The sequence below is a fragment of the Octopus bimaculoides genome, chromosome 15, assembly GCF_001194135.2.
Source record: "Octopus bimaculoides isolate UCB-OBI-ISO-001 chromosome 15, ASM119413v2, whole genome shotgun sequence".
Lineage (NCBI taxonomy): Eukaryota > Metazoa > Mollusca > Cephalopoda > Octopoda > Octopodidae > Octopus > Octopus bimaculoides.
Window position 1 is genome coordinate 1,823,591 of NC_068995.1, and position 12,601 is coordinate 1,836,191.

A 12,601-nucleotide genomic window follows, 5' to 3' on the forward strand; every position below is an offset into this window, starting at 1 on the left:
ATATATATATATATATATATAAAATGTATGTATATAGTTTTAAAATCTTAGGAAATAATAAGTATTCCAGATTATCAGGACACTTACTATTTTACACTTTATTAATGCAATGTAAACACTATCATATCCCAAATTTGTAATAATATATATATATATAGATAGATAGATAGATAGATATTTACACACACACACACACACACGTGTGTGTGTGTGTAAAAGGCACCCAGTCCTAGAAAACTCTTCTTGAAGTACTGACATTTAACCCATGCAAACATGAAATGGAAGAAAGTGTTGTTAAAAATTTGTCCTACAAATATTCCTCACAGATTCTTTATATTTGCTGTGTTCTAAAATGAAACTTTCTCATTGCAGTTGCGAGATGAATTTGATAGCGGCAAAGACGTCATCCTTGATGAATCTCAGAACCCACATGATGTCGGTGCCCTATTAAAGGAATTTTTTCGAGACTTACCTGAGCCCCTACTTACTCGGGATCTTTATTCACCTTTTGTGGCCACACGACGTGAGTTGAGCCTTAGAAAATTGCTAATCATAGATTAGACTGGATTAGGCCAGGGGTGACCCTCTTGTGAGTGTTGTAAACTTACAAGGGGGTGATAAATGCTGGGGAACTCTATGAGTGCTGCTGAGTTTTAGATGGAGGGGATGGTTGTTATTTTTCTTAGAAAGGAAATATTTAAACCAGATACACTAAATATATTTTAAATACATTTTCAATGATAAAAATCTACATGCACATATATTTAACACATTTGTGTGCATTTGAATATGGAAATGCATTTTGCTGTGGAAGTAGCCATTTTGTTTCTTACAGACAATACATGTGAAAATACATCATTGGGCAATTAATGATCTCAAAGAATTGTAAGGTACATGCATTTCATTATCATTGCACATCATCAGCTACGAACATCAACTCAGTCTTTCACAGTTCTTTAAGAACAGTTGTTTTTATATGAAAGAACAATACAAACATGTTAAATGTGATTGTATTCACCTGTATTTCAGTGAGCGCTGCTTTGTTCATCTCTCGTTAATTAATTCCAGGTTGATCAAGCTTTGCACACATCAGTAATTGTATTATTTGCTATTCTTATATGTATAAGTACAGCTGTCTTGACATGGTTGTGAGAGGTGATTCAGTGTTTGTAACTGATGAAGTATATCGATGCATGAAGAGCTTCTGTACTGTGTAGCATTTGGAGCATGGCTTATACAGACATGGACTGATGCACACAGGCATATATAGAAATGCATGCATGTATATCTGTATACATGCATACACACACACAGCTGTCTCTGTATATATATTTTTACACACACACACACACACACACACATGCACATCTATCTCTGCATATATTTACACACACACATGCACATCTATCTCTGTATATATATTTATACGCACACACACACACACACATACACATATCTAAGGCATCTCCCTTATACAATACAAAAGTATGATGCTTAAGATTTTATTTTTAAAAAATCTGTTTCAGTAAAAATAAGGAAAGCAAACATATATGTGTGTTTGTATTTGTGTGTGCGTGCACATGAGTGCATGTGTGTGTGTGCGTGCATGCGTGTGTGTATGTGCATGTGTGTGTGTTTGTGTGTGTGACTGTATCCACCAGACTGTTAGCTGTTTATACTCTGCTGGTCACAGTGTACTTACTCTCATTGTTGTAGCTTTTCAATGATGGCATTCCACCCAACTGGTGAATATAAATATGTAGATTATGCATGTGTGTTTGTGTGTGTGTGAGTGTCTCTGTGTGGACACAAATCTTTGTGCCCATTATGTGTCTATAAGCCATGCTCCAAATGCCTTGCAGTGCTCACCACTTTGGCTTCTTCACACATGGATTTCTCCGTTTTCAGTTATTTTATGATAATAATAATCATAATAGTAATTAGAAGAAGAAGAAGGAGGAGGAGGAAAAGGAGAAGGAGGGTAGGCAGAGGTGGATGACAATAATAATAATTATATTCTAGATGAATTAGATTAGTGTTCAGAGTGGAGTTCAATGCAAAAAAACAAGATGATAGGTACCAATACTCTAGCTGGGCCAGCTTCAAGTTGCAATATTCTTAATTCGATGCTAAAATGCACCAACCAAACTAGACAGGAAAACAAGAAAAATAATGAAGGAATTTAGAATACAACACCCAAAATTTGACACAGAAATGTTATATATACAATGAATTGATGACAGTAGAAGTCTTATACAATTAGAAAATTAGTATAGAATATCCATTCTAGGATTACAGAACCAAGGGAAACTGATACAAATAGTGACAAAAAAAAAGGGAGCAAAACAAAAAGGAAAAAAAAACTGTTTTCTGTCTTCAAGGAAGCTGAAAAATACAAGAAAGAGGTCAAAATACTTGACAACTATGAAGAAAAAGAGCAAATGAAAGCTGTAAAGCAACTCAAATCTAAACTAAAGCTGGAACTACAAAATACTGGGATAAAACGATGACAAAAAAAGGCGGGGGCTGCCTGGCAAATAAGCTGAAGAGAAAAGAAATAGAGAAAGTAAAATCTCATCACTTGTTCGATTCATCCATTCTGTCGACAGATATTGTTTTTTTTCTTTGTTTTTATTTTTGTTGTATTGGTTTTTGTCTTAATGCATGTTGTCTGGTGCAATCTGTTGTATGATGATGATGATGGTGGTGGTGGTGGTGATGGTGGTGGTGAATGACTGTTCAGGTTTCCTCATTAGTTCCCCTAATTAGTATGATTAATTAAATATCACTAACACAGAGATATAATTTGTCTTTTTTCACCATTTACTCTTTCAGGAATCAACAACCCTGAGAAGCAGATTTTGGCCCTTAAGTTGCTGGTTTCTCTTCTGCCAGTCCCTAACAGGGATACTTTATGGGCCTTGATGAAGTTCTTGAGGAAAGTTGCTCAACATTCCACAGATACCATTGATAAGAATGGTCAAACAGTGAGTAATGGAACCAAACAGGTTTACTCTGTGTGTGTGTGTGTGATATGTTTGTATAATGTGTGTATATGTAGGTGCATAATGTGGATATATGTGTGTATGTAATGTATCTATGTGTGTATGTGTGTGTGTGTATGTATAACTGTATGTGTGTGTATGTAAATATGTGTGTATGAGAGAGAGAAAAAAAGACGTACCGACAGACAGACAGAGTGGTTCCCTACACCTTTCTTACTGATCTGATTTACCAAATTCTTTCCAGTTACCCGGGAACAGAATGGACTCAACAAATTTGGCCACCTTATTTGGCCCCAATATTCTTCATAAAGCTAAAGTGGGAGAAAGGAAATACATGGTGGAAAGTTGTGCCAGAGCCGAGGAGAGAAAAGACGTGATAGAAGTCGTGAAGACAATGATTGAAGATTCTTCCATTTTTGAGGTAAAAAAAAAACTACAACCAATTCTCTCTCCATAGCTTTGCTGGTGTTGTTGTTGTTGTTGTTGCCAGTACCTTGGTCCAGGGATCAAAGAGACAAAACCTTCAAATTCCTTTGAATTTTGGAGAGAACATCCACCATAAGGGTTTGAAAGGGGTCTCCTTCAACCAGACAAAATTTCTCTTAAAGGCTCTGCCAACCTCAAATAGCTTTCATCAAGTTCACCAAAGGGATAACCTGTCCCTCTACATCAACGGTTCTCAACCAGGGTCCATATAAGATTTTGGTGGGTTCCATGCATAAATTGGGGATCCACTATAGTATTTTAAGGGCCCCTGAAAAACCTTTTGCTTTGGACGTGTCTCGTATTGGTGTGTATTGTAAGAAACAGTTGGGTTTCTTTCTCTAACGTTTTAAATAGTTCAACCTACACAAGTTTAAGTGTAAATAAACAAATTGGGCATTTTGAAAGAAGTTGCTATAAAACTAGGTTTTAAACATTGAATGGCTAGGGGGTGGGGCACAAGAATAAAATAGAAATCAAAGGGGCCCATAGATAAAAAAAAATGTTTAGGAACCCCTGCTATACACCCTGCCAACAGATGTAATTATGTCCACACTACTTGCTTTCTTTAACAGAATTTTAATTTTCACAAAGTTCTAGCCCTAGCCCTGAAGTAAGGGCAGACAACTCCCAGTGCACTAATTGTTTCTTTCTGATTGTTTAAACAGATCCCACCAAATATTTATGATGAAGTCCTGCGTTACATCATGGAAGATAATCCAGAAGTGTGTGATAAGTTACTGAAACATATTGCCAGTGATAGTGGGTAAGTTGTTCTGATTGCACCATTATGGGTTTGAGGTTGGCGACCAAGAGTAATGGACTTGAGACCACCCCTGTTGGAAAACTATGATATTCCGAGAGCGAAATTGGAATCAGACGACAAAAGTGGTACAGTTGTGTAATGCGTGTGTGTGTGGATATATTTAAAAAGTTCCCTTCACCACCATGAAGTTTCGGGTTTGGTCCCACTCTCAGTATGGTACAATTGGGGAATGTCTGTAATGGTTCTGGGCCGACTGATGCTTTGTGAGTGAATTTGGTCGATAGAAGCTACAGGAGGCTCACAGTGCATCTATACAAGCGAACGCGCGTGCGATCCTCATCAGTTTTACGTCCATTTATCAGTGAGACAAAATTTATTGATTCGCTCTGTTGTTTCTCAGACACTACCGCCCGTCTTCCTTCCAGCGACGAAAACATGAATGGAAGAACTTGTTTAAGTTAATGAAAATAACGGCGTGTTTCGTATTGAGTCTTTCCCTTTTTATACTCGTCAGTTTTGCTTTTGTGGTAAATCATAAGTTATTGAGAGTTACTTCCCTTGACGAGCGGAATTTCAGTTTTTCTGGACAAGCGACGGAGACACAAACACGATTGAGTGGATTGTAATGCTTTGTTAATGAAACTCGTTAATGTTGCGAGGATTCTGTTAATGAGATTAATTACAAGTCACAATCTTAAGAGAAACTTTGTTTTTGAAAAATTTCACATCTATACTTTCTGCTTATACACTTGTGACAGCATTCACTGGGGCTGGGTTGAGCTGGTCTGAGCAACGAGTTCACCATGGGCCCTTACAAATACTGACTACATTCAACAGTTGGTCCTGACGTTCCAACTGGCAAAGTAATGCTTCTGGCTGCAACTCAAAAATGCTCCACTAGGAAAGAAATGCATCAGACAGCTTGGACGCCATAGCTACGGTTGTCATTCATTGTTGAGGTGTAGAGTTTATGTTTGGAGTTTCAGCTGGGATACATGTTTACATGTGACTCCCAGTCACATGTAACATTTTATACATGTCTAGTAAATTATTTGACAACTAAATTTATATTTTTGCTATCTTTTCTTGAGTATTCTTCATTGAAATTTCGTTCTTTTTAATTTCTTCAGAGTTGATGTTGGTTTGGAAACTAGTTATGGGAGTGTGTTTAGTGAGGGTGAAAGCCAACAGAATCTCCACCCTCGCCAGACACATCGATTATGTTCTTCACTTTCTGATGCTGGAGACAGCAGAGGTGCGAACCTCCACCGACAACTCAGTTCCCAGTCTTCGTACACATCCTGCCCATCGGATTCTGAACGTGACGATACCGACCCACGTCAAGCGGGACCCGATTACCACCGACGCCAAGCAAGAATGATTCTTCGTCAACGCTGCAAGACATCAACTGACCTCCAACTCTCTCCAACCGGCCTTAATGTTTCGGTTCCTGTCAGAAACACACAGCAATTGCAGGCATCAGGCAGCCAAACATCAAATACCACATTGACAGTTCCACAGCAATCACAGTATATTAGGCAGAACAGCTGTCCAGGGTTGTGTTCCTCTTCTACATCACCGCCATCATCATCATCATCATCATCATACTTCACTCCATCTACATTGGTCCACATCGTAGATCAGCGCTCTCCCAAACTGGGGCTTTCCAAATCTGAACGAGAACTCTCTCAGACAGGTTATTCAAGACTGCTAGCTCACTCCAGAGAAAGCTCTCCTGCATCCACTCCTCCCAGAATCACCACCACAACATCATCGTTGTCATCACCATCATCATCATCAACACCTCCGACATCATTCACCTCTTTGCAACAAGCACAGCCTCTCAAAGCACCAAACTCTCAGTTGCAGAGAATTGCAGAATGGCAAAGAGAAAGATGGCGCCAATGGGGTCATTTAACTTCAGATAAATCTGAAGAAAAAAAGGAGCATGAGACTTTGGTATAATGGATTCCTGGAAAATGTAACGCATATATATATATATATATATATATATATATATATATATCATATGTATAAATATATACACACACACATATACATATATATAAATATTATATATATATATACATACATATATATATATATATATATATATATATATATATTGCAGATTATTATCAAGAAAAAATTGCAAGGGCTGTTAAAAGTGGGTGTATATGTGAGAAAAAGAGAAAGTGTACTTGTATGATGTTTGTGTGTGTATGTGTGTTTCTGTGAATGTATATGTAACGTATATATATATCTAAGTATATTTTTGTGCACACTGAAAAAGATGTATAAATATGTATGTGTACATCGTATACATGTACATAACCGTCAACTGGGTGCACATTTGTTTAAATACACACACACACACATACACACAAAGCAGAAAAATGTACATGTATGTGTGTGTATTGATGTTTATACATATATATATGTAAGTATATATGTGTGTGTGTGTGTGTTTGTATGTGCATATACATGTGTGAGTTTGCATGTGTTTGTATTTGTGTATGTGTGTATGTATATATATGCACACATATGCCTGTGTATATACATAAACACACACACATATATGAATATATACTTATATATATATATCATCATCATTATCATCATCGTTTAACGTCCGCTTTCCATGCTAGCATGGGTTGGAGGATTTGACTGAGGACTGGTGAAACTGGATGGCAACACCAGGCTCCAATCTAATTTGGCAGAGTTTCTACAGCTGGATGCCCTTCCTAACGCCAAATATATATATATATAATCTTGATGTGTAACTGACATATTTCTCCCTCATTGTGAAACTAGACCAGCCTGGTTACCACATTTGGTTTAAAGCCCTTGTTCTGTTCTCACAGCAAAGGCTCGAGTGAACAGGGTGTCCATAAACTACACATACAATTTAAAGTGGAAAAGTGTGGAACTTGCAAAGATAATATCCGGACATCCTACATATTTATTAAACATATGGGTGTAACTGTGTTTAATATATACATGCATACATATATGTAGTGTATACATACATACATATATATATATATATATATATATATATATATAATTATATACATACATATTTATATATATATATATATTTGTATATAACTGTATATGTATGTGTATGTTTATGATTATGTGTGTGCATGCATGTGTGTATATATATATATATGCGTGTGTGTATGCATGTGTGTATATATATATATATGCGTGTGTGTATGTGTGCAAATAATCTATGCCCTCGATTTGTGATTATATGTATGTGTGTGACTCAGTATGTAGGAGTTTGTCCGTGTATCTGTACATGTGTGTATGTGTTTATACGTACGTATGTGTGTGTGTGTGTATATAGTTTATGCACTCAATGTATAAAATATTGCAGCAAAACTGTATATAATGCACAAGGAAATAATCAGCAGCAAAAATAAATGATGGAATGAGAGGAGAAGAAGCAGTTAAGAGTAAAATTACGAAGTGGCCAATATTTTATTGTTATATAAGTCTTTTTTGTTATATATTTTATTTGTTGTTTTTTAATCAAGGTAGATAACTCTACAAGCCTTGAGATACGATTCTGAAAAAACAAAATCATTACAAAAAAAAAATTAATAAAAGCGTAAAAATATATAAACAGTTGAAAGAAAACAAATAAAAAAAGAAGGCATGAGCCTGAATTATGAAATTGGTTGAAATAGATTTATACATACACGCATACATACATACATACAGACATACATGCACATGCATACATACACGCATACACACATACACACTTGCATGCATGTGTGCATACATATATGTACACATGATTATGTGTGTGTGTGTGTGTGTTTACATGCACACACACACACATATGGCCTTCAAGCAGCAGCCCTCTCCAGCCTCATAACCATCTGAATTGAATCTAAGACCCTGTTCAAAGATGTGGGGTGACATGACATCACCTTCACTGGAGACACACCCAAGACCATCACAGTTTGTGAGACCTTGGCTTTCATGACATAGGACATGGATTATAGGCATGTCGTCTGTTATTGTGGATGTTACACAACTGGTCCCAGCAGAAGTTCTTTTCTTCTGAGAAGGACCAGATCCTCCCCCAGCTCACACGATGCCTCACTTTGTTCATGAGCTCCTTTTCCTTTGCCAAGTGGTTCTCCTTGGTCTTGGTCATAAGAATTTGTCCCTTACACTTCTTGTATGATTGGTAGAAGAGGTCCTCATTGAGGGCCAGCTTTATTGTGACAACTTAAAAACTCATCTCTCTCACCGAAGCCTAGATTTCCTTGCTTGGATCTTCCATCACCTTGTTCTTCAGTTGTTGGCTAAATTCCAGTGTGCAGACACAATCAGAATGCCCTGTTGTGTCCGTTCCTGCTGGCCATGGCTTCACAGTCTCCATTGCAGCTGTCCGTGTCACATCTTACACCCTTTCCACTGTCCACAAAGCTTTGAGTAACAATCATTCTGCCATTGGCTTTTTGATACCTGGCACAAAGCGTCCTGATACAAGTCAACCTTTCCTCAATATTCAGATGGCTTCCAATTCTCCATGTCAGATAATTTCTTTCTCATCTACAACTTCGCCCTTTATGCTTTCCAATGCCATAGAATATTCATCAATACATCAAGCTGATCCTGAAAAAAGGAGACATAAAAAATCGTCTAATTTAACCCAAACACCTTCTGTGCATGTATGTTTCTATGTATGTATAACACGCACACACATACACACACAAACACACACATACACACACATTTCTTATTTCCCCCTCTCATCAGGTATTTGGTGACATTATTAGCATTAGCAATGGAATGAATATGATGTAGAACTTTCTTGAACAATGAAGAAGAAGAAAGAAATGAACATATTGATGGAGTGGAATGGTGAGGTGGTGGGGGTGGCTTGTTTTATGACACACCTGTTTAGAATACTGCTCACCTGTATGCATGATGATGATGGACTACATGAGTCAGCAAGTGACCTACATGATGTTGCTTGGTTTGTTAGAAATAGCAGCAGAGTCTTCCTCATAACACACCTTGCTCTCTTAAAAAGGAGCAATGCATTAGATAGTGTAGCTTTAGATAGTCTTAAAGAGGTGAGGTGGTCATCTCTAGATTGTCATTTCTCAGATGCCTACTCAACCAAGATTAACATGGAGATTTGGCAACAACAGAGATTATATTTCATTTTGCAGAATTCTGCCAAAGTTGGAACTTTGGGAGCAACAAACGAAACCCCTTATATTATCTAATCACTTCCCTTTATGTTCTGAGTTTGGTATTACTCTAGGTTTCACTTTACATTCCACCCTTTCTGGGGTCAATAAAATATGTACCAGTGAAGTACTGGGGTCGATCAGATTGACTAAACCCCTTCCTTTAAAATTACTGCCCTTGCCTGAAAATTTGAAACTCTTCTTTTTCTTGTTGTTGCTGTTGTTGTTGTAATTATTATTATTATTATTATTATTATTATATAAGGTGGCGAACTCGCAGATTCTTTAGCTCACTGGAAGGAATGGTTAGTGGTATTTTTCCCGTCGCTACATTCTGAGTTCAAATCCCACCGAGGTTGACTTTACCTTTCATCTCTTTCTGATGAAATAAGTGCCAGTTATGCACTGAGATTGATGTAATCAATTAGTCCCCTCCACCAACATTTTAGGCCTTGTGCCAATAATGGAAACGATCATTATTATTGATATAATTATCAGATTTTAAAATATTTTTCAATAAGATGGACAAGTAACAGTATCGAGTTTTATTACCAATTTAAACATCAGCAAATTTTTAAAACAAGTTTATTTTATGTTTTCAGATATATACAAGTGAGGTTGTCAATAAAGTCACATTTTAAATTCATCAAATTAAAAATAAATATTGCTATTGGTCATTAATCATCGCAAAGAATTTTATCAAACGATAATTTATAATAAACATACATAAAACAACATATTTGATGATCAGGAAATACGACGATATTTGGAAATTAATAATGTTTATTACTCATAGAACCCAATATGTTTGACCAGTTGCATATTGGTTGCGTGTAAGCTGATTTATTCAAGTTTTAGATAGAGTTTTAAGAATGATTCAACATCATAGACGAATACTAGTTGTATAAAAATATTTCTTTTTGCTGGAGTAAATATATTTCTCTGTATATCCAACCATATCACTTGTGCCATGTGAATATGTTTTTAACAGAAAATAACTAAAATGGCGAGTGCTCTTTGTAAAGGTAGAGAATAAGGTCAGCAGAGTTATCTACCTTGTCTCAAAGTCATTTCTCGCAGTAACATTAAGAATTCTAACATTTGTTGGCAATCGCCGCTACGAAGTGGAATTGGTATGTGTAGGGCTATTATCAGCCAGGCAAACTGGGCTAAGGAAAGAGTTCTCTGATTGAACCAGGAACTCTCAACTATGTCTACCACACCGTTTGATCCCATCGTCTAGCACCATAGCTAAACAGCTTTTGTTCCATACCTTTCAGCTATTTGGAGTTTCAGGAATCGGTGATCAGGTGGTAAAATAATTGTAACGTATGTGGCAGGAAGAGAGAGAACGTGTGTTCAATCCCTGTAAATACCTGTCCTATTATTTTATTCTTTTATTTTATTTTCCATCTTGTTTTTGTCTTTACAAATTTTCATTTCAAATATTTTCGTCTTCACTGTCATCTTTGGCATTATCATTTTAACAGGTTTACTTAAAATTTAACACACACACACACACAGAGGGAAAATAGATGAGATCTCAGGATGTTAAATGTTACAGCGAAAACGATGCCTGATTGCTCCAGATGGAGATTTTTCATACAATGTACACTTTCAGGTCAATAGAAGTTTGGAAAAATAGATATTAAAATGTTGAAAGTTATGGTAAAGATGAAGACGATTGTGATATGTATATACCGGTACATAATATATACATATATGCATACATACTTATATATATATATATACACACACACATACAAACATACATACACACACATATATATAAATATGTATGTGTGTGTATATCCACTACCACCATCTCCACCACCAATACCCTCATATTAATTCCATCTGTATGAATTCATTCATAAAATCACATCAAATCACAACTAAGAAACAATTGCAGCCTCCCCCTTAAAAACAAAAAAAAATTACTAAAGACAAAATACATACATAAAAATAAAACTTTAAAACTATATAATTTATGATAAAAAAAAATACAATTAAGTCTTCTCACTAAAAATTGATTTTAAAAAACTGCTTTATTTTGTATTGTTTTTCACCAAAGCTCAAAGCAAATGTTTATAAAAATCTGGAATCTACCCAGCCCTGGGTGGAGAAACAGGTTTGGGACAAAGTTGAAGGTTTTCTTTGTCTCTGTTATGTTTTGCTCACCTTAAAAAAATAAAATAAAATAAAAACTACAGAGGTGAAGTGGGGGGAGAACAACCTCACTCCCCCCCCACCTAAAAAATACAACAAAACTGTTATATTTTGTGAATCAAGTGAATAATAATAATGTTCATTCTTTACCGTGTTCTTTGGAAATAATTTTCAGAGAGAAATAAATGATAGATTTATTGGAGAATTCCTTGTTTTTTGTTGTTTCCATTTTGGTATGTGTTGTGTTCTTGGCATTTTGTTATTTTGGTATTTCCTTGGTTATGTATTACATGAATGTATCTACCTTAGAATATAGAGTGACCCTATCACTGACAGTACTCCTGTCACATATCTCTCTCATTGTTTATCTCTATTGTGAAGGCCCATGGTTTAGTAGTTAGAATATCCAGCTTAAAGGCGTAAGATTGTGAGTTCAATATCTGGTAGCACTTTGAGTCCTTCAATAAGGCACTTCGTTTCACTTTGCTCCAGTCCACTCAGCTGGCAAAAATGAGTTGTACCTGTAATTCAAAGGGGGCCAGCCTTGTTACACTCTATGTCTCACTGAACCTCCCTGAGAACTACATTAAGGGTATGCATGTGTCTGTGGAGTACTCGGCCACTTGTGTGTTAATTTCACAAGCAGGCTGTTCCGTTGATCAGATCAACTGGAGCATTCCTTGTTGTTACAACTGATGCAGTTCCAGTTTTATCATTCTGTTCTCTATCTTACAAACCTCTGTCACACATGCTGCTCACACTTAAAGAGACTGGAACGTGAGCAAAGATGTAAGGTCCTTTCAGCTTTGTTAAGGACATGGGGACCTCACTAGTGCTGGTGCCATGAAAAATGCACTCACTGCCTTATATTAACCACCACAAGGCCCAGTCTTTGTTGCAGTGTAGTTATTTGTGTCTCAGTGACCTTGAGACCTCTGCCAGCCGAGTGAAAT

The 12,601-nt window shown here is 36.5% G+C and overlaps 1 protein-coding gene across 2 annotated transcripts in view; it reads left to right on the forward strand.

The window, feature by feature from the left end:
- LOC106874118 (rho GTPase-activating protein 6) overlaps positions 1-11,853 on the forward strand; it is an 81,179-nt gene extending 69,326 nt beyond the window's left edge. For both annotated transcript variants that reach the window (XM_014921726.2, XM_014921725.2), the window contains exons 10-14: positions 373-523; positions 2,836-2,987; positions 3,250-3,426; positions 4,157-4,254; positions 5,385-11,853. In XM_014921726.2, the coding sequence (XP_014777212.1) occupies positions 373-523; positions 2,836-2,987; positions 3,250-3,426; positions 4,157-4,254; positions 5,385-6,219 (1,413 nt within the window). In that variant the 3' untranslated portion in view covers positions 6,220-11,853. The remainder of the gene's footprint in view (positions 1-372; positions 524-2,835; positions 2,988-3,249; positions 3,427-4,156; positions 4,255-5,384) is intronic.
- Positions 11,854-12,601: the final 748 nt, after the last annotated feature.